General features: G+C 44.6%; 1 protein-coding gene and 2 long non-coding RNA genes across 7 annotated transcripts in view; 2 read left to right on the plus strand and 1 right to left on the minus strand.

Moving 5' to 3' along the window:
* The window catches only part of LOC129385689 (uncharacterized), a 32863-nt gene extending 19042 nt beyond the window's left edge, over positions 1-13821 (minus strand). Inside the window, exon 1 of the long non-coding RNA XR_008613192.2 lies at positions 13732-13821. This is a non-coding gene — a long non-coding RNA (uncharacterized lncRNA). The remainder of the gene's footprint in view (positions 1-13731) is intronic.
* LOC126534049 (uncharacterized) overlaps positions 12935-21470 on the plus strand; it is a 48212-nt gene continuing 39676 nt past the window's right edge. For all 4 annotated transcript variants that reach the window (XR_008613191.2, XR_008613190.2, XR_011895743.1 and 1 more), the window contains exon 1: positions 12935-13104. Coding sequence is in view for 1 of the 4 variants with exons in the window: in XM_050181270.3 (XP_050037227.1) it covers positions 13003-13104 (102 nt within the window). In the remaining 3 variants the exon portion in view is untranslated. The remainder of the gene's footprint in view (positions 13105-21470) is intronic.
* LOC140219476 (uncharacterized) lies at positions 13111-20486 on the plus strand. Of its 2 annotated transcripts, none has more exons than XR_011895744.1 (3): positions 13111-14737; positions 15890-16054; positions 18448-20486. It is a non-coding gene; the product is annotated as an uncharacterized lncRNA (long non-coding RNA). The 2 variants fall into 2 exon arrangements; XR_011895745.1 differs by having other exon boundaries at positions 18451-20486.

Here is a 21470-nt window from a genome sequence, read left to right on the forward strand (position 1 = left end):
ACCCGGTTTCCCCAAAACAGAGAGTCAGCCCGTCTGATAACTTGCTAACCTCCCTGTCTTTCCGTCTATTCCTGATTCCTTAAATCTTAGTAAACTGGTGTTTTTTTTCGCCCCCATCGAAACGCGGCCGCAGTGGCCGGAATTCGATCCCACGACCTCATGCTCAGCAGCCCAACACCATAGCCACTGAGCAACCTCGGCGTGTACAATAAAAATGCACTTGCCAGGAAAATGAAAGCCGAGCAGTTTATAGCATAGCTTTAAGGTCGACAGTTTATCTGTTTAGGGACAACCAAGATCCCTGAAGCAGCGCTTTATCAAGATTGCATGTTTAATCACGAGCAAATACGGTGAAAATGAGTGTCATTGATACCAATAAAGTTGCAGTAAAATTTATTTCATAGAGATATGTTCCGCGTGGAGGAGATATACCGGGCAAGATTTTTCAGGCTTTATTGTGACAGTGACGCCTCATGTGGACATGATAAATTCACGAAGAGGGTCAGGAAGGTTAGTCCGCGTTTTAAATGGAAAATAAGCAAAGAAGAAATGTATGAATATGTGCGCACTTACAGCTTTCGTCAAATGGCGAAAGCAAACTACGGAGGTAAAGGAATTTAAACGTTAACTCCCACGTATTCGACCGTGCGTTTAGAGTGATACAGTTCGAGTTCGCGAAAGGCAGCGCACTGTAAAACTAACAACCATAAGCAGTGCAAGGTGATATTCGTTAGGCCTCTTCTTAAGTCAGAAAAGCTCAGATAAAAATGACGTTTAAAGAAAGCCAAAGGAACATAAACAAAACTTATTGAGCAGCTCAAGTGCACAAATATCTGTACCTGAAATGTATGAACCCTAAATCGCAGAAGAGGCAAAGAATGGTCACGTCCCAGTGTAGGGTAATCTAAAGCCTAAATCGACAAATCAGAGAATCAAAATTAAAATGAGACTAAAGTAGGTTAAATTGGGTACAACGGGTGGGAAACAATAGACCAGTTCCACGCTTGTGACATCTGAGGAAGCAGCGGAGCTGTGCTTCTCCTGTGTTTCCTTTGCAATTTTATCTCATGTATCTATTCCTTTGTGTTCTTTGTTGCGATTATCTGATTTTTTCTGTTCTAATCTTGTGATTATCTGTTGATTTCGTGTGATCATCTATTCTTTTCTTATGATTTTTTATTCTGTCATGTAAAAGTTATTGGTTCCGCGTGTATATGCTCTCAATTTATTTTTAATGTTTACAACTCGAATCTGGTCATTCATCATCTCTATCATTGCATTGAGCTAGGATCTGCGGTTCATGTTTCATAGCGAAACATACGAGAACCACAGGTCTGCGCTGGCGTTGAGCCTCCAATTCTTTCTTCTGATTCTCTAATTTCGCTTGTTTCCACTGGCGTTTCCCTGCTATTTCTTTAGCGCGAACCAACGGATTATTCGCTCTTCGACGACGCTGGCGCTCCGGGTAACGCGCGCTGACCTTCTAGACGCTCGGTGTCCGCTGTTTCGGCAGCGGGTACGAGCTGCGATTCGCCGGCGAGCCCCCACGAAACCCTTTACCGTTTGGCGTATATGGCGCTAAAGGCCATCGGTCGGCCCAGCATGGAACGTTCGGCTGGCGTGACAGACGACCTTTGACATTCACGCTCAACGGACATTGCGAGCTCGTAGACAGCTCCGCTGTTACGAACATCTGAGATATCCACAAATACAAAAATACGGAAGAAATTAATACAAATGGCAGTCTTTTGCTCTTCGGGGCCGGAGCTGGATGCCTGAGGAAAACTTAGATTGGTGAAATAATAGCAAAAAAAAATGAGGTATGTGCCAGCTGCAAAAGAAGTCTGGGGAGCGCTAAGCTCCGTCATGAAAATTCGCCGTAATATTCACCCAAGATGTAACTTAAGAAAGGGCGACCTTGGAGGACTTGATATTCGGTGCGGATGGAAGCATTAACGCATGAGTGGTCAAAATGACCAAAACAAGTTTAGCGTCATCAAAGATTATTAATTTAGCGTACGCTATGCCACTGCGTACGCTTTAATGATATGGGTGATTACTGCGCATGCGCAGAACATTAAACGACCCAGAACGTGTAGTGTACGCACGGTATTTCTCAGATTTAGCGGTAGCATCTTTGCGTGGCTAGCGTAGCTTGTGTGAAACATGGCGTGGCTCCCGGCTGCCCGCTTCGAATTGAATTTTTACTGCTTTTGCAAAATTCACTTCGTTCGTAGCAAGTGACTATAAACGGCTTTCGTTTAGTCTCTGGCCGCTTCGAGGAAAAAAGCATTATAGATAACCTTGTGGAGTTTTCGAGATCGTTTCTCGTTTTGAACAAGTCCAAGCCTAACGAAAGAAACATTCGAGATGTCATCGCCACCTATTGCTGCAGTCGCAAGATAGCCGCAACGATGGCATATCGCCTCCGAGATCCGAAGATCTTGCAGGGCAACTAAATCTGTAACATGCGCTGCTGAGCGTACGCCACGGAGGAAGGAAACTAAGGAGAGGCCCTGACGTCACTCTTTGTGAAGCTAAAGTGAAGCCGGAAGTTGGCGTTGCTCATGGCGTTGTCCACCTATCGGGCCAGCTCTCTTCTCTTGTTTACATTTCTCGCGAAACCACGCCGCGCTGCGCGCAACCGTGCTGCCCGGACCCGCGCGCTCCGCAGCAATACTAAGCAATCGTTAGCACGTTAGCATGATTACGCGAAAGAGGGCAACATTTCCCGCGGATATTCCTTCGTCCATAGCCGTTGCCGTGGCGCGGTACATTGCGTACAGCGTAGCATGCGCGTTCATTTCACGAACTTTAGTTCCTCCTGTCCCACCTGGCCACAAAAACATCTGGTACAGCACGGTCCAGATAACGCAGCGCAACAAATCACGGAGGCCAACGCAAACCTGCCCGCACGGCGCCTTTGCCACGGTACGAAACCTACGGAGCAACACGTGTGAGCGCACAGAACAATAACAAAGCCGCCATTGTAGCCCGAAAGGCGGGGCCACTACAGAAAATAAATAAAAAAACAGCAAAACAAAAGAGAACCTATACGTCATTTCCTCCACACTTTTCTCCTAGCGCGCGGAGGAGGTAGGGCCTCTCCTCAGTTTCCTTCCTCCGTGGCGTACGCCCTACTATAACTGTCTATTATGATCGTCAGCCTAGCTTTAGGTTAGCGTGTACTAGAATACGGTTAAGTGGGACGAGCGAGTAGGGGGGCGCATGCTTTGCAGTCAGGCGGGCGACGAAAAAATACTCTGGCCGCGCTGCGATCGAAGTGGATTGGGCCGCATCAAGGTCGGGCCCTTTCGAAACTGCTGGCCATACTTCTCGGAAGGGTGATCCGTACGACTTCGCGCACTTGTACATGCGTTCAAATCGCTCAAACGGTGCTTACTATTGCATATGACATGTAATTAGGCCATAGGAGTAAATGCCTTTATTTATCTTCTTTATTTGATTGTACTTTTTCTAAATACCAGTCAGTGTTTGCGTGTGCACTGCGTCCGCAGTGTCGGCTTTCCTTCCACTTAGAGAGCAGTAGGTCTTGTGAAACGCAGATTGAAAAACATATGTAAACTTCCTGCTTGCCGCTCCAAACAACTAAAACAGCTTTCTTATCCGGCGCCATGCACTCATATTTACAGAAAGTGTTCTTATAGAAAAAAAATGCAATGCAACAATCCATTCACGTTTCCGTCTTCCTCGCTTAACAGAACGTGCAATAATTGCCTATGGATTCTTTTATTGCTGTCGGATTACGGGCGCCGACAAAAGTTTTTAGTATCCATTAGATATGCTAATCTTTGCTCCGTATGCCATGTGAAATTTTTTGTACAGTCCATGCATAACAGCAACAACGGAAAAAAGGCGGCGTGGTTGCCTTCGTATTGGCTACATAATGGATATGGTGTTGCGCTGCTAAAGCCGAGCTCACGTACTGGTTCAAACCAGGTCGCGGAATTTGATGGGTACAAATGAGAAAAACACTTGTGTACTTCTGTTTAGGTGCACGTTAAAGGTGCACTCGTTTCGTAGGCGATTACAATAGTGACAATCTTAACATTTCTTTAGGTGCGCTTGAGAAAATTTTTGACACATCGTACCGGATCACTGAGCTAGTAAACATAAGTCACTCCTATAGTGTACCAAGAAAACTTGAAGGTTAAAGTAATAGTTTTAATAGGTTCGCCCGGAAAGTTCTCCGGGAATTATCTAAAGCATGAGTAAGTATTTGCTGTCAATCTGCTATTTTTCCTCGTCGCGCACTCCTGTGTTTAATATAATGGCGAGAAACACCGAGAAAGTCGTATGTCGAAACGAAGAAACGCCATTGCAATGCCGTGATGTTGATTACAGCTCCATAAGACGACGGCATCATGATGCCACTTGTGCTGCTGTCGGGCAGCATGCGCTTCTTTCTTTTTCTATTGTTGCTGCAGCTCTTGGTCGCCATAATCATCCATTACCTCTGGCTGACGTTGTACCCCAATTGTCCCAGGTGTCTGCTAGAGTTGTGTCTGGCGGAACACATGCTGCAGCTGAAGCTCTGCCTGTTTGACATTGTTGCGAAATCATGCCACCTGCACCGCGGTATGTCTACAGTTGCAAAACACCATGCACGTGTTGTTTTGCGCCGCTTTGCGGGAGCGGAAATTTTAACTCAATAAAAAAAACAGTGTATGCTCACCCGAAAATAAATTCGTGCCGGCCGCGTATCCTTATAAATGCCGGATCCTGCCATTCTGGAGCACCGAATACAATAGATGCCCATGAGCATAGTTAAATCAGCAGGTAGCTCATCCTTACTATCAATGCTTAGGCTCAGGTACCGAATGCTCTACGGTTTAGTGGAAATTCCTGTCGCATTGAATAAAGCGGCAGCCGGACCTTACAAGTAGAGAAGGTGATTGTAACATACGTCTAAAAGAAGCAGGAAGTCATTCCGGCAAGATTATGCGCCTACAAAAGATATCCGGTGGTTTATTTCCAGCCTTTCTAAACAGAACGATGCGAAATATGAGAAAGGGAACGAGACTACCAAAGGCGAGGTATGACGTCATGACATGCTGATAAATACAATGCGACACATTTTGCCGAATAAAAAGATATCTATTGGAGGGCCTAAATTGCTGTCAGAACGCCACCATCGACGTTCCTTACGTTGCCTGGTTGACTTTCGTTGGCTTGAACAGTTGACGCATCTATTATCTGTAACAGGCATTACATTTGTGGGATCCACCATGGCCCTATGGAAATAATCCTGAGGGCTGGGTATGTCCTGGCCTTTTTCATGGCTTTCGACTGTGGGGTCCATCGTGCTTTTGTGATTTCCTGCGCCTGTTCTGCAGGGCTATCGATGTCCTGGCTTTTGCCCCTGTTCAACTGTTCTTCAGGGCTTTCGACATCGCATCGTTCCTCAGCGCATGTGCCGCTTCCTTGTATGAGCGAATAGCCAACCCGTAGTTAAAAATGTCCTTTGTATTCTTCGGAAGGGTGTGCGCTACTTGCTTTGCAGTGCGTGTTGCTATCCAGGCATGGTTATGTCCATCCACTGCACACTGGCAGTCAAAGAAACGTTTAAAAACGACAATGATCGCATTGGCCTAATTACTTCGCAAGAATGCCACCTCCATTGCCCATCAAAGAGAGACAGCACATTGTCCGGCTTCGTATCGAAGGTGTCCCTCAGCGTGATATATGCCGACGCACCAGGAGGAGGAGAACATCAATGAACCCCATTTCTAGAGCCTTTAGGGATGAATACCGTAGAATTGCTGATGCTTACGCGTCTGCAATTCTTAGCAGGCTTCATAGCAGGCTTATATTCATAGCAGGCTTGTAACGTTAGAAGATGACAAATGGATAGTTGCTGCCACTGTTGTTGACTCCTATGTAAACGATAGGGCGATCCGCGACATACAAGACGTCATTTGTTGCTGCGAGACTATAGGAGCAGATACCGAGAGGCAGGTCTCAGGAACTGTGTTGGTGCTCAGAAGCTGCACTTGGCAACAAAGAAGGAAAATAGACTCTACTTCGCACGAGCGCTTTAATAATTGACCGCACATGAGTCAACGTTCTTCACATCCTGGGACCAACTGCAGCGCTTGTGACGTCCGCTGACGGCCATGCAGGTGTGGCATGTCTTCCTTGCAGCTAAGGGAAGTTGCGGGTAAAGTTCGCATGACTATTCAGTGCTGAAAAAGTATGGATTGTTTTCAACGCACGGCAGTATTCAACGTACTGTAGTCCCCTTTTCACGTTTTTTTATTCTTCTGTGAATCAGGCACAGAATATTACAGCCGCAGCACGCACGTCCTACCGTACCAAGCATCCACCTCAATTTGCCCGACCGCCATTGCGCTCTACAATGTTCTCTGCTTCATTATTTTTTAGAGCAGATACAGACTTGAACAGCCTACCCTATGACATCGCCTCCATTGGTATATTAACTGCTTTTCAAGAAATCGTAACTGATGATTTTCAGTGCTAGATATACTTCGCTGTTTGTGTTTCTTATATAACCCCTTATATAACACCCACTGAATTACGAAATAAACTGAGCTGAACATCTTGGTGGTGAGCTGTCTTCGCCGATTCAAGAGGATCTTGGGGCGGTATTCGGCAGGCGGGAGAATTGATGGGCACATGACGGTTTTTCGTGAGCTCGAAGTGGCGGCATTCCTTGACGATGGCGTTGATAGTGGAATTGTTAAAAACCAGGAGATTAAAATCGTTATCTGCGATCTCTCTGAGGATATATCTCACTTTGTCGGACTCTGCCTTGGACATGTCGATTTTGTGACAAAGGGCGAGGACGTGTTTAATATAGAAGACGTATGACTCGGTATAACTTTGGGCGCGTGCAGCGAGTTACAATATGGCGGTTAGTTGTTGACGAGAGGGATTACTAAATATGTCGAAGAGCTTCTCTTCGAACAGTTCTCAGCTGGTAAGTTCATCTTCATGTGTTTGGAGCCAAGCTCGCGGATTTCCATCCACATAGAAAATGACATTAGCTAGCATGACAGTTGGGTCCCGCCTGTTCCTCTTGCTGACACCTTCATACATGTTGAGCCATTCTCCTTCGAGACCGGAAAATGTGCCGAGGTCATGCGGATGATGAACGGGGAATGGTAATGGGTAAGGAGAATGGGTCTGCGTAACCGACGGTGCCGCTGCAGGCGTAGACGACGTGTCGTCCCCAGGAGGCATTGTTACAAGCTGGATGCGACGTCCGTTGCGGAGCTCCATGGCGAAAAGGACGGCTAACCTGCACTTCCATCAAACGTTACGCGTATATGACAATTAACAATATATTTAAGAAGAACGAACGTTCGCGGATACGTAATAGAGCCCAGCCAGGCAGTGTCAACTTTTCGTCGGCTTCAGGACCTTCGTCCTTCTCTGCTTCGCCTCATCGTAACAATATAATTTTGTGCAGTCGGTAGACCACAGTAGAATGAACAACTTCACGGCTACTTCCATAGCAGCTACAGACATACCACCAACTTTTACCGGTGGTAGGGTTCACGAAAGTGAACCCTACCATCGGTACATTACATCACCCATACATTACAACCAATTGCTGTACAATAACTAGTAAACTCTAGATACATTGAACCAAATACTGTTTTTATAAGCCTTAGAATCTTGGTGTTCCCTGTAACAGCCCATACCTCACCCTACGCAGGAAGCTTGGATCTACGCTTTCGGTAAGTTAAACACTATGAATCACACAGGATCTCGAAGTAGGCCTGTATAGATTGTTTTCACAAGGAATTTTATTGCAGTCACCAGTGAAATGTCAAGAAGACGACGACGTAGCGACATGGGTACCGGTGGAGAAGTAAAGAAAGAAGAACTACAATAACTTGAAGAGCACTTTTATCCACCTCTTCTGAGTTCTTTACAAATATAGCGCTTTCGCAAAGGATTAAATCTAGTGCGCTTTGAGAACACTCATTTACTTGAAGGATGGTTACCCCGAGAAAATATCCCTCTCCGTAGTTTCAGCTACTAACGTGCGCCTCCTCCAAGGTAACCCCTTCCGAGGGTATCTTGACGGAGACAACAACGGCTTAACTTTGCAGCTTGATGCATAGCGGGAAGACCTACTGTAAGAAAAAAGTAAAGACAGTTCCACGCAGTGAAAACTGTCAAAACAGCGAAGTTGGTGGTCAATTTCGCAAGCTTGAACTCGAGTTTAGCGCGATTTTTATGAAAGTCTTTCTCTCGTTGTCGTTGTTTTGCTATATTCGAACATCCGGTTCAGGATTCCACACACTCTAATGTTGTGTGAGGTTGTGATGAAACCACAGTTATCGCACCCTTTGCAGAGCTGTGGCCACACTCAGGGTCAAGGAATTCTATCTTGAACCATCCTTCGGCACCCTCCGTACGAAGAATCTTTCTGCCTCAACGTCTCTGCTCTGTCTCCTACTCTGAAAGTTGCGGGTTAGCTTGCATCTGCTCACTCTTGGATTTGGTTGCCTTATCTTGAAAGTGTGCATTCGCTTGCCTCATGCGGCACTTCGCTTGCGCTTCCTGTTCTCAATCCTCGGCTGGCGCTTTGCCCGACGTCGGTGCTGACGCTCTCACGCACGCCCCTGCTGCCGCTCGCGCCGAGCGATATTCATGGGGCGAAAGGACTTGCGCCGGCCAAGCACCTGCTCCTACACCCCGCTCCTCTCATCCCCTCCGAAGTGCGTCTTGATTGGTCGGGTCACCCCCCCCCCCCTGGCGCGCCCTATGATTCTTCCGCTCTCATCCCGGCGAGGCCACATGGGTGGGCGTTATGATGGATGTTATGAGCGTCCCCTTTAGAACGGGGTGGTGGTTGGCGCCACCCAGCTGTTGCTATCATACTGCATAATTTCCTACTTAGCTTAAAAAAGATAGAAAGGAAAGCCATGATTAATTCGTATAACCAACTTTGGTGTGACGTGGTGTGAAGGACAACAGGAATGAGACGGAAGCACAATGCAGATAGCACTCATTCTTTGGCTACTGGCGTTCAGAAAAAATCCATGCAGGTAAACTATTTTACATTTGCATAAGTGCCTTCAAAGAAAAGCTGTTGTTCACTACAAATATACTGCCCTGTGAAAACTGAAAGCGCTCAACGCTTTAGACGCACTGTCTCTTCCTTAACTATATTGCGTAATCACTTCGGGATAACATTGCAGCGGTGACAATGCCCTTCAGTCTTTTGCAACAGCAATTGAAGCAAGTAAAATCTATTTTTGTAGTCCCTATACATTTGTGTTAGGAGCAGTTGCATGGTCTGCCCCACAACGCACGCAGAGAAAGGAAATATCCTTTATTGTTCTCTTCCATTTACGTAATCATTTCCGCATAACAACTATACGGGCAAAATAACGAATTCACCCAGAACACCCCACGACGGCCGCGGCGAGCCTACCATAACAACGACATGCTATCGGTGGGACTTTGCGAAGCCTGGAAAAGACCAGTAAAGGGACACTATAAAGAGAAACACTCTTCACTATTGTGGTGATACCCACAATATCAGAAGATTAAGGGAAAGAGAAAGTTCCCCTTATTAGGTTTTGCGTTAAAACACAAGGTCTAGTGTGACGTCACTTATTTCAAAGTTCTTTTTCTTGTGTTCATGGTGACACTGGGAAAGCTGCGGTGATCTGATAAATAGTATTCCGGTCTTTTAGGATGGAACCTTGTACAGCTTCGCCTATGAACAGTTATCTAGACTCGAGCAGTCGCCATGGAAATTGAGTACAAAGTGTGGTGGCCATCTAATCTTAGTTATATCATCTTTTCTGGCTTACTGAGTATCATTTGAAGGAAAGTGGGGCTGTTTTGTTCTTTACAAGGACTATCTTCTAAGGCAGCAGAAATTAATTTTCTATTTAATGTTTCATTAAGCAAGGGCTGCTTCGTGGTTATCATATTCCGTACATTACAATTCTGCTTTACCAACCATAAGCAGCCCTGCGAGCGCATCATGTTTTGATTACGCCACCTATTTGCGCCCACAATAGAAGCTGCGCATGGGCAGGCGCACTTGCTCGTCCTTGCTCCAACTTTTTTTATGACGAGCTTTACCGAAGTACACGTATTACCGAAGAGATATTTAATAAGGAGCATGAACCGCGGTGCAATACCCGATCGTGGTGTGCGTCCATGCTACGTCCGATGTTTAATTTGATGACCTCTAGTTCTCTTTGAAACATGTAATATGTAGAAAATAATAAGGTTGCGGGGAAGAAGCATGAATAATTGCGGTGGACACTGGTATCGTTTTACAATTTACAGAACACCGTTGTGCCTCAGTTCGCGATGTGTAAGACCACTGCGTTGATCAAGCCGTCGCAAAGCGAGCACGGCCACCCGATTTACTATGGCCCCAAACACGCCTCGCAGTTGGCGCATACACAAAGGCATGAATGCGATTTTTTCCGCTGCCACAACGGCAGTCTCGCTGGCTCTAACGCCCCGAACGAATACGGCAGATGAATGCAACGGCGTCACGGGTTGTATTGTGTTGCGTACTACTTCAAGCAGCTGTGGCGCAATTTAGATGAAAAAGACCCTTTTGGAGCACAATAGCGCAACAAATAACAGTTGCCGAAAATGGGTGCACTTTGTAGTGTCTGTCAACATGGCTTCTTGTGCCGAAGAAGAAATGATCTCGAATAGAAGGTGTCCAACAGATAGTGTAGGCTATCTCTAAACTTCAGAGTTGATGAGGATTTGCTGTTGAGATTCACAGTGCGGTACTGAACGTCTGCATGTATGGCACTGCGTGGTTTCTTTTTCAGTGCGATCGGTACAGGCTAGTTGATTTTTTTAAGCATTGTCTTGCTTCGAACGTATTTGTCCTTCATAGTCACCTGTGAAAGAAAATGCTTCAGTGTGTTTGGGTTCACTACTATCAGACGATGGCGTCCGTATTGCGACAAATTAGAATATACATGTGCCTAATAAAAAATGTTCACTAATTTCCTTGTTATGTATTCATGAGTTGAATACGCAAAAGAGAAATGAATAATATGGAACCCTTGTCTCCTGAGCGGAAATAATGAGACTAGCACCGGTTACGCCTATCCACGTCTGAAATTCGCTAAAATATGCATTGCCGTTCCACTTGACTCGTAACACATTGTGCTAGTTTGATTCCATGGTTTCATTGTCTCTTAACTTTATGTGGTCATGATTAAGAAAATAGAGCCCCTTGCATGGTTACCCTGCTTCTCCGGTTTATTCATTGCATGGGTCTCGAGTCTGGCAACCTTGATGTTTTTAGGTAGCATGCGATGGTTTATTAGCCACGTGCCTACTCTCCTAAGGTCACGGGTCACGTGACGTTATCGGGCAAACAAAAAGATGCTTGACATCCGCCGACCATGACCCTGAGTGGCACTGGCTAGCCGTCCTAGGCTAGTTATAGTAGAGAGCATGAATACCCAATTTAGTTGATGACTTCATAGCCGTCGCCGTAGCGAAATTGGTAGTGCAACACAAGCGTAATACGAAGGTTGTGAGTTGGGCTCCCACCGGTGGCAAGTTATCTTTTCGCCGCTTTCATTTCCCACTTTTCCCTCGTTATATTCCATATTCCAATTTCAACCACAATTATTTTCCCGATGCTTTCTTTGGCTTCATCGTCTGTTGGCTTTTTGTTGTCACGATTACCAAAATCGAGTTTCTTGGTTTCCGTTCTTCATCGATATATACTGTACCACATGTTAGATGTAAATATGTCCCAGGCGCACAATTTTCCCGATTTCTGCAAAGCAGACATAACCTCGCTGCTGTTTCTCGACTGAGAAATACATGGAAAGAGAGAGGGAAATACCGTGCCGCTATACATGAAGTCCTAAAGAAGCACAAACAGTTAGTTCGCTGTCGTACACAGCTGAATGCACAGAAAGAGAAAGATAACGCGGAAGGCATATAAGCCGTTATTGAAGTCGCCACTCTTGAAGCCTCGCTCTGACGAGAAGATCTGATACACTAAACGAGCCGCCGTATATTTCAGTTGCCTAAATTTGTAGTTGTACAACAGTTGGGAAGCATTTCACAAGACGACGGCGTAAAGCAATGAAAGATGTGGATTTTCCGACACCGCCTAGGACTGTATTATAACGCATGTAGTGTTGAGACGGAGGGCCACCCTCAGTATGCACAAATAAAAACCTCAACTCTAATACCCAGCAGGTCTCCAGATACACGCGAGCTTCTGGGCAAATTGATTCAATATCGTGAAAGATGGCATACGTTCTTCTGCGGAATTAGCTAACTGGACGTACAGAATCCACATTGAAATAACGGAAACGTTCAAACCAGACCACTGCACTTGGACAATTCCTCCAGAGTTCCGCGTAGCAGTGGATCTTGGCGAAGGTCGTTCGTTTCAAGAACTTCACTACAGAAATTGAAAGCTCTTCCGCGCAGTGAGGCTACAGAAACGCAAACAGGTAAAAAAAAATTATGGGGTTTTACGTGCCAAAACCACTTTCTGATTATGAGGCACGCCGTAGTGGAGGACTCCGGAAATTTCGACCACCCGGGGTTCTTTAACGTGCACCTAAATCTAAGTACACGGGTGTTTTCGCATTTCGCCCCCATCGAAATGCGGCCGCCGTGGCCGGGATTAGATCCCGCGACCTCGTGCTCAGCAGCCTAACACCATAGCCACTGAGCAACCGCGGCGGGTCGCAAACAGGTATGAAGATGGGATTGTAACATAGACGATTCAATTTTTGTTGCAGCGGATGTGCGCACAAAACAACCTTGAAAATACCTGCAGGTGCCGAGATGACATAAAACACAATGCATCGCTGCGTTAGTCTTGCGCGGTGCACCTGTGAACCGCACGTTACAGTATATATATATATATATATATATATATATATATATATATATATAAAAGACTATTGCTTCATGGCCCGTGTGGCTGCTCCCGGAATTCTCATGTGCAGTCGGACTCGACGTTTACCCAGATAAAGCATGGTGACAAATCATCTTTTTACTGTGCTTCTGTTTACCACCTCTCTAAGCATTTTCGAATGTAAACTTATGGTGGTGCAATCAAGTCTAAGAGCTGCAAAGGTAACACTTTCTTTTAACTCGCCTTTGATTGTGCATACATTGCTCAACTGAGCTAAGCTTGAGTGTGACTGTGATTGTAACGGAAACGATGAATATGCGTTAAAATTAGGTTGTTCACATTTAGAACAGTTTTCCGTACCATAACATTTATCACCGTATTCGACTTATTCTATTTGAGTTCCTGCTATATAGAGACTGATATTAGTGTTATCTTTTTTTCATCAGGACTTTTCAAGGCGTTCTTTGTAAAAGACAATATGTGACCCTGGAATAATCGTGTATCTAACGATTTTGCTGTGGGGAACAAGTGTGCATGGCATGTGGCCTACTTGTGTCGCATTCTTGTCAATTTGTATTGTGCACGATGTTGTTGCCAATCGGTCAGCCTAGGCTCCCTGCACCACTACAAATGACGCGTTCAGTGTACCGATTTGGCTTTTTCAGCTAAACCGTCTCCTGCTGACTGTCCGAGCATAAGCGGTGAGCGATCACACGCACACACGCAGTTTATTTGCCACCTGTAATGTTAACCTTGAAGAAGGCTGGTGTTCTTGAATTACTCTCTATTGCGAGCTTTTTATCAGCCGTTTTACGGTCTACGTATGTATGATAGTTCTCAAAACATACCTGGCTTTTGCGACCTTGTAGATCTGGCAGATACCATGGTGATCCTTATAGCTACCATCTCGGCTATCGGCAACAATATTCTCGTTTTTAATTTGCCGGAGTATTGTGCTAAAATTTGGGGCCATTGTAGCCACCATCGCATGGCTCCCCTATCATTGCACTCCATTCGCAGTGTCGTTTCCGGGTCGTTGCACGCAACAGCATCACTCCTGCCCTCTGGGTGGCAAAAATCATAAAGAGCACTTGCGGTTGGTCCGTAAACAAATCACCTGCTTATGTTTATTTTCTCGACCACGCCACTGGAGTCGGTGTATTTGTCGACATGGTCTGCGGCATCACCGTCGCATTGGCCGAGTCTTCGAAAAGCAGGCGCGCAACCAGTCCACGTCTCTCCTTGCAATCCATTAAGGCCCAACCACACGCAGCATGGGATACGCATCTCGATACGCGTACACGTAAGCGTACGCGTCTGCGTGCGCGTACGTGGGTGATGAAGGGAAGGGCGGCCAGCCACATGATAGGCGCACACGTGCGCGCTTCGCTGCGCGTAGCACAGGGCTGACAGACCAGCGATGGCGGAAAGGTTCGTCTTTGGCTTTGAGAAAAGTTTATCCTTAATTTCATTATGGCCAGCCATTTCCATTTAATTTATCAATGTTAAAGCTAGTACATTGTTTTTAAGTCGATAAACACGCGCCGTCTTTATCTACACATCTTTATAACAAGAAAAGTTACGTCAATGATCAACATCACGCGCGATAGCGTCTGCTTGCCCACGACTGCAGCTAACATCTGCGCGCGACCACACACGACGTTGCTGTCGAGCTTTTGCTTAGTCGCTTACTTCGCCGGCATCAGCGTTCTCTTCCCGCGATGTATCAGTTGAGAAAGAAGCTTTTGCTGCGGCTGCTCTTGCAAAGGCGGCGGGAGCGCAGAAAGCGTCTGCGGCGACGTTGGAAGGTCCGGCCGGTCTTTCAACTGCGTAAAGAAGAAGGACTTTACGGCTGTGAGTAACTTCTTTCTTTTCGATGATCTACAGTGGTAGAACTAGGAGCCAGTGTTTGAACATGGGGACTTATCTTCGTCGGGACAGCAATTACTTATCAGCGTATTTAAGTGCGCGCATAAGTGAAAGGGTTAAAGTAGTAATGCGGGGATCGTACTCGCAGCCCGCGAACGCCCATTTCGCAGAACATCATCGCGTCATCGGTGCAAGGTTCATTCAGGTTGCCAGCACCGTTCGAAACGATAACGTGACGTACGCGAACAGAGGGAACGACAAGAGCAGGGTGTAGTTCGGAAAGCTCGAAAGCATAGGGGAAGATCGGGCTGATTAGCCGCCGGAAGCACACAGATCGTATATTGGATACGTAGTGACGACACCTCACGACGTTTCAACAGCCGTCTGTCTAATCCGTGTGTGCATTACAACATACTGTCACTAATTCTTCAGCTTCAGACGGGAAGAAGCACTTGATTCTATTTAACAGACGATCTGTAATATTAATTTGGAGCTTCCTTCTTTATTAACAGTAGACCATACTGTTTATACAGATCTTGTGTAGCACCCTCTTGCTCAATATTTGTAAGGATTAAGTTTTATAATACATTTTCTGCTATTCCATATTTTATTTGATATCCAGCTTATTTTGTCTTCATTTCATTTGATATTCTATTCTAAATCTACTTTTCGGTGTTAGCACACCCCTACAAAATATTAAGGACTGCTAGTTATATTTGTGCCATTAGTATAGCACATAGATTCGAGAACACCCTTTTACACGTGTTGGTTGTCATATATAAAGCTTGTGGATGAGATACAATTTCCTATATTTTCTTTCTCTCAGAAGTGTGACTGTAGAATATCAAGTGTAATGTAATTAAATTGTGACCTGGCAGGCTTAAATGCTGTGCAACTAATTTCGGAAGTTCCTTGGCAGTGGCCGGACGATTTTTTTTAATATACCGTTGACCAGCTCTCCTGTTTTGCCGAGACACTGCTTGTATTCAAGCATATAAACCAAGCAGGGGGTAAAGTTAATCATGGCTAGTGGCTATGCGTGTTTGTCAGTGAAAAGTGTACAGCTCCCAGTACCTGCGAGTGTATGCGCGCAGGGCACGGTCCTTCTGCCAGGTAATAATGCACAAATATTTACAGATGCAACGGATACGTCACGATGACCACGGATTCTTCTACAAGTTCTTTCGCAAGATGACACAGCTCTTTGACAAGCTATTGAGCTTTGTCGCAGAGGACCTCACACGGCAGAACCACATTCGAGACACCCCTGGAGCCTGGAGAACGACTTGCTGTAGCATTGAGGTGTGTAAAGGATAGTTGCACCTAGACTAATAACGTGCAATTGCAGGAATATAGAAGAACACCGTTTCTTTGTCATTTATTCTATCATTTATTTTATTTTATTTACATAATACTGCCCGCCACCTTTTGGCAGCCAAATCACGAAGGCATCACAAAACATTGAAGCAAAACAAACGAAAGAATGAAACGACTGACAATGAGCGTACATAAAAAATACTAATACCTAATCTATTTCATTATCCACAACTAAATATTTAATAACTCATAAACAAATAAAAATGGGACACAAAATGCTGATACAAAACGAGAAATAGTAATGAAGGTACTGACAATGCGCGTGAAAAGAAATACCAGAAAAAAAAGATCACATGATCACAGAGACAAAGTTTCAACTTAGTGCATCACGAGTGTAGCAGTTATGGCTAACTTAATAAAAAAACTGCCATCGAATGGCATTGCACAAAAGCTTCCTCAGTGCTTTTGACCTTGCGCAACCTGTAAAACATGCACTGAGGAATGCTTGTAGTATTATGCAAAAGTAGTAGCTAACCCACACAAATGAATTTTGATCGTATGTCACCCAAAAAGGGCCCCCACAGCCATGCAGATCATTTTCAAGAAAAGTCATGTCATCATAATTAGTACGCAAACAATTGAGACATGGGTACTAACTTTTTTTCAACTTGCATTCAAGGTACTTGGCATCCAGGCAAGACATAAAAGACGTTGCCTTGGCTTACTGTGTGGGGATTGAGGCAGCTAGACTCTGCAGTGGTGTGTAAGTCGTATAGTGGCGATCGTACCTGAAAAGTATTAAACAACTGCAGAAAAGTACGACCGCCGCAGAAATTTGTAACATTTTTTTCAGCTTAAGAATTTTTTTAAAGTTCACATGCTCTTCACAGCTCCTGTCAGGTAACCTTGCTTCCTGCCAGAGAAGCAGGGTCATACGTATAAATGTCTCATTTACGCACTGCCTTCAATGTCACTGATTACGTACAAAAACTTTCGCCAAACATCCAATGCAGAACATGCAAAACCAACTCTGGAACTGAGCCACGGAACACCAAAAAAGAAATACAAGGAATGTGGCTTGTGGATGATAGTTGTGGGAGAGGTAGAGGTTGTGTATGTTGGCAGTGAACCTCGCCTCCTGGCTATGTGGTGGCACGACTTTTCCCTTTCTGCTACCTCTTCTAATAATAACAAAACAATTTGAAAAATGCTTGCGCTGCTAGAACGCCCCAACAGGCTTTACAACTTGCAGCATATAACCGAAATTTTCAGTGGGGACTGGTTGTAGGTCCATTACATTTCTTTTTATTTACAGGCATGTACAGGCATCTCTAGATGCATGCACAAACTCTACATGCACAGGTGGTGAACTCAAAAAGGTTCATTGCTGCAAGACAGGCTGAATGACTAAACACAGATGAACGCGATAAACATCTGTCTTGCAACAACAAACCATTAGTTGCAAGTCAGTGCTTCTTTATCGTAGGTGTGTTGCTAAAACATCTTCACACACCTCTACAGCAGCAATGGCCAACCAACCAGGCCCACAGATATCAACTTTATGAAATTCTTGAATAATACCGCACAAAAATATGGATACAACAAAATGTAAAATGAACAAAAAAGAAGAGCTGAGGGGCTTTTATACGACAACGGCAGACAAGGAAACATATATAAAGCATAAAGGAAAATAACTGTCATTTTATTTGTAATGTCGACATCACAAGGAGAAGGGAAATGAAAGTGGACAAATTATAACTTGCCACTGGTGGCAGCTAAACCCAAAACCAATTGAGCTGGATGCTATTCCACCATCGATTTCTTAGAATGTTTATGTGTACTAGATTAGGCTTATGGAGTGTTCTTGTACGAGTAACACTGGCTAACACAACCATGGTGAGATCTAGTACATGCACATACAGGCTCAATAAAGTTTGCAGAGGGATAGCCATTGCTGCAGCTCTACTGGTAAAGCAATGCAAGCATAATTCAAAGGTTATGGGTTCGTCTCCCACGAATGGGAAGTTACCTTTTCATATACTTTAAGTTTCCTCCGTATTTCTCCACTTCAGTATAAAGTAATTAAATTCATCAATGATTTCCTTTTGTTTCATCATCTCGGCTTTATTATACAGAAAGCATACATTAAAAAACAATAATCTTTGAATTAATTTACTACTTGCATCAATTTAATTTTCATATTGACATGCTTATCCTCACTGACCTCTCTCATGTGTTTGAGCAGAGAGACGGCAAAAGTTTGAGGTCGTCCTGTGGTTTGCATCTTTTGATTGTACATGAAACATTGCCTAATTCCTCAAATAATAACTGACTCTTATCTTTCTTTTTCCGTTTCCTCCCTCTTGACGTTGCTTCAGAAGCAATGCTTCCCAACGTATCCAGCCTGCAACTGCCTGCTGAAGCCAGCGATGCTTGTGACTGCGGCCTGCTGTGGTGTGCCTCAGAAGCATCAGGAACCAGACCTTCTTGAAACATCAGTGATTCAAGAGATTCCAAAATGTTCTGAGACTCCACAGACTCATGCGACGCCGAAGACAGAGTCGATGCTGACGCTTGTGGCTCTTCACTTGACGGTGATGACATTTCAAGTGTTGCCAGATCGGAAAACTGACACATATTTTGTTAAGATGTCTGCAGCACTTCCCTCCTCACTCGGTGGGGGCACTGGTGGAAGGTTGGCAGACATGCTGCATGTGAGCTTAATAAGGATTGCACATATTGTCAATGTGTAAATAATGTGCCAGTCTGAATGCAAAAATATATGAAGGCTCAAATCCGTCCACATTTGTTTTAATGTGGGATTTTATTAGAGAACACTGAAGCTCTGAGTCAGTTTTGTAAGGAAAAAAGTGGCTTGCCTACAGAACCAGAATGAACAGTTTCGGCATGCGCTTAAGTGTAGCTTTTGTATTTTTTTCTCTTTTTGCTTGTGATGCATTTAGGCAGTTCTTACGAGATCTGCATGCCTAAAGCCTCGTGATAACTTCTACTCAAAACAGTGCTTGATATTTGGAATGTTTCAGTTTTGAAATAATCAGCAACAAGCATTCCACTACATTTAATCAGTAAAACCACTAATAAGTTTCGTGTAGAAAGACCTATCTATGCTTGCACTTTCTAGACATAGAGTAGTAGTATTGTTAGGTCTTGCTTTAGCATAAGGCTCTCTCCTGTTCTAGTTTTTCTACTTGAAACGTTCTTGGCTAGTAACTTTTTTTTCCTTGCACTTCTTTGTAAACTTCATCTCATTCTAAACAGTTTTTCTTAACTGAATATACGTCTAAAGACAGTGTGAAGCTGCGTACGCAGTAGTCAGTGCACTTGTTGTTTGTATTTAGGGAGTTACGTATAATCATGTTTGTCATCTTGCCATCTGCCTTGTAAACGGTGTTTCGGCCCAGTAAAGCTCATCTTAGCGAGCAAACCCTTCCAGAAGGTTTCTTAAAGCCAAGCTTTTTTTGCCTCTTATCTGGACTTTCCCACCGCTGCTCCTACTGTCTGGCCAAATAGCTATTACTGAATGCCTCATACTGATATTAATGTAGTCGTTGAACCATTGTCATCCCAGCTGACTACTGGCTACTGTCTTGCACGAGTGACCAGTACCGGACGTAATGCAAATCCCAATTATAGTAATGTAACTAGATCGTGGTTTTGGCATGCAAAATTTCAATAATCAATTTTTGCACAGTGCGAATGTGTTTAACTGGATCATCTAGTCTTTCTTTGGAAATTTAGCTAAACAGGAACAGCGTTCTCAACAAACATTCCGAAAGCCTCGCTTAAACCAGTAACCACAGCACCTGGAATCTGCAGAATTACCGCAGGCTGATAATTAGGTAAGGACACTGCTGAGCAGACACAAAAAGAAGAATTATCAATTACACAGCTAACAATGTTGTCAGTACTATGGTGCATTTATTCCTACAGCATGATGACACTGAGTGAATCCCTAAGCAAGCTAGGTAATATTTGAGGGTCTGTGATGAAGCACCGATTTGCACACTGCTGGCAAGCAACAAAATGCAAAATTAAAGCTGTTCATTGCAGTGACCAAGACACAAGTGAATATAGCAACATTCAATATTCGGTTAAATTCTGGCCATTCACTTGCACGCTGCCTTCTAGGATCAGTGCACAGAATCAAAAGAAACTACTTGCATCTTTTGTGTTTTGTTTTTGTGTGTGTATCATGCAAGCCCTTTTCTTTTTATTCATCCTGCTAATTTGTATGTGATATTCTCTGTATTTCTGTCTTATGCTTTATTGTTAGGCTTTTATGTGCTTGTGCTATTTTACTTGTTATTTTGTACCTGTATTTCTGCTTTCTCTGCTCCCCACTGCAAAGCCAAACTGGCTTTGTGGGTACCTAAGTAAATAAATATACAAAACTATCCTTGTACTGCTTGTATGTCCCCTTACCGGATCACATTTAACGAAATATGCGATAATCGGAGCAGCGATGCCGCACAAATATTTTCTCGCCAATTATGCAAAGCTGAATATAATGCATACTGTGCGTCCATTTATTCTATAAGCACAACTTTGAGTCGATTCCCATAAGTGCGGTGCATTGCCAGCCAGCTATAATACAAACATACGGCATCACTCAGGTCAACGTGGTAAAGTGAAAGCACTAGAATCCCGTGTTTCATTTTTAACACGCCGGCTAAGATGGAAACTTCAAGATCACTTACGGTCTACACTCCATTGTGTAGCGCAGGAACATCATCTGGTCGAAAGACAGCCAGATAACGTCGTCCTGAACGTCGACTGGCGCGGCTCTTTTCTTTCTGAAACATTTTCCCAGGCGCCAAAATTTATTCCCCAGGGACTTCCATCACTTCTGCAGCGCTGTGATAACATCATCTGCACAGATTCGATATCTAGCTGCGAGTCGGCTGATGAGAGTGGCAGCTTATATCAGTGCCACACAGCTAGGCTTTCGATCGCGATCGAGCGCGATCAAATTTCTCGATCACGATCGGTTCTACGCAGATTGCGCAGTACAGGCAATCGTGATAACAAAATCCGATCCCGATCGGGCTCGATCGCGATGGAAACTGCTCCGGTATGATGCCCGTATAAACTTCCGAGCACTCACCTGTTCGGCCGCGTTGGGCGTGACGATCCGCGACCACCTCGTCATGCGCTTGTTCTTGTGGCGCTTGTGTTTCGCCTGCTACCAAAGCGCAGGTTGAGCCTCAACGCAGGTGATCAGCGCTTCGTTGTTGATCGCCTCCATAGCATCTGTGCTCTATCGACACGAAACCAACAGCGACTCCCGGCGTCTCAGCACGATTCTAAAGCTTCAACAACCTTTCCGAACCGCCGGAAGTGTACATGCGGGCCACGTGACGTCGGTGCACAAGCTGCCACT

The sequence above is a fragment of the Dermacentor andersoni genome, chromosome 7, assembly GCF_023375885.2.
Source record: "Dermacentor andersoni chromosome 7, qqDerAnde1_hic_scaffold, whole genome shotgun sequence".
In the NCBI taxonomy this organism is placed as follows: Eukaryota; Metazoa; Arthropoda; class Arachnida; order Ixodida; family Ixodidae; genus Dermacentor; species Dermacentor andersoni.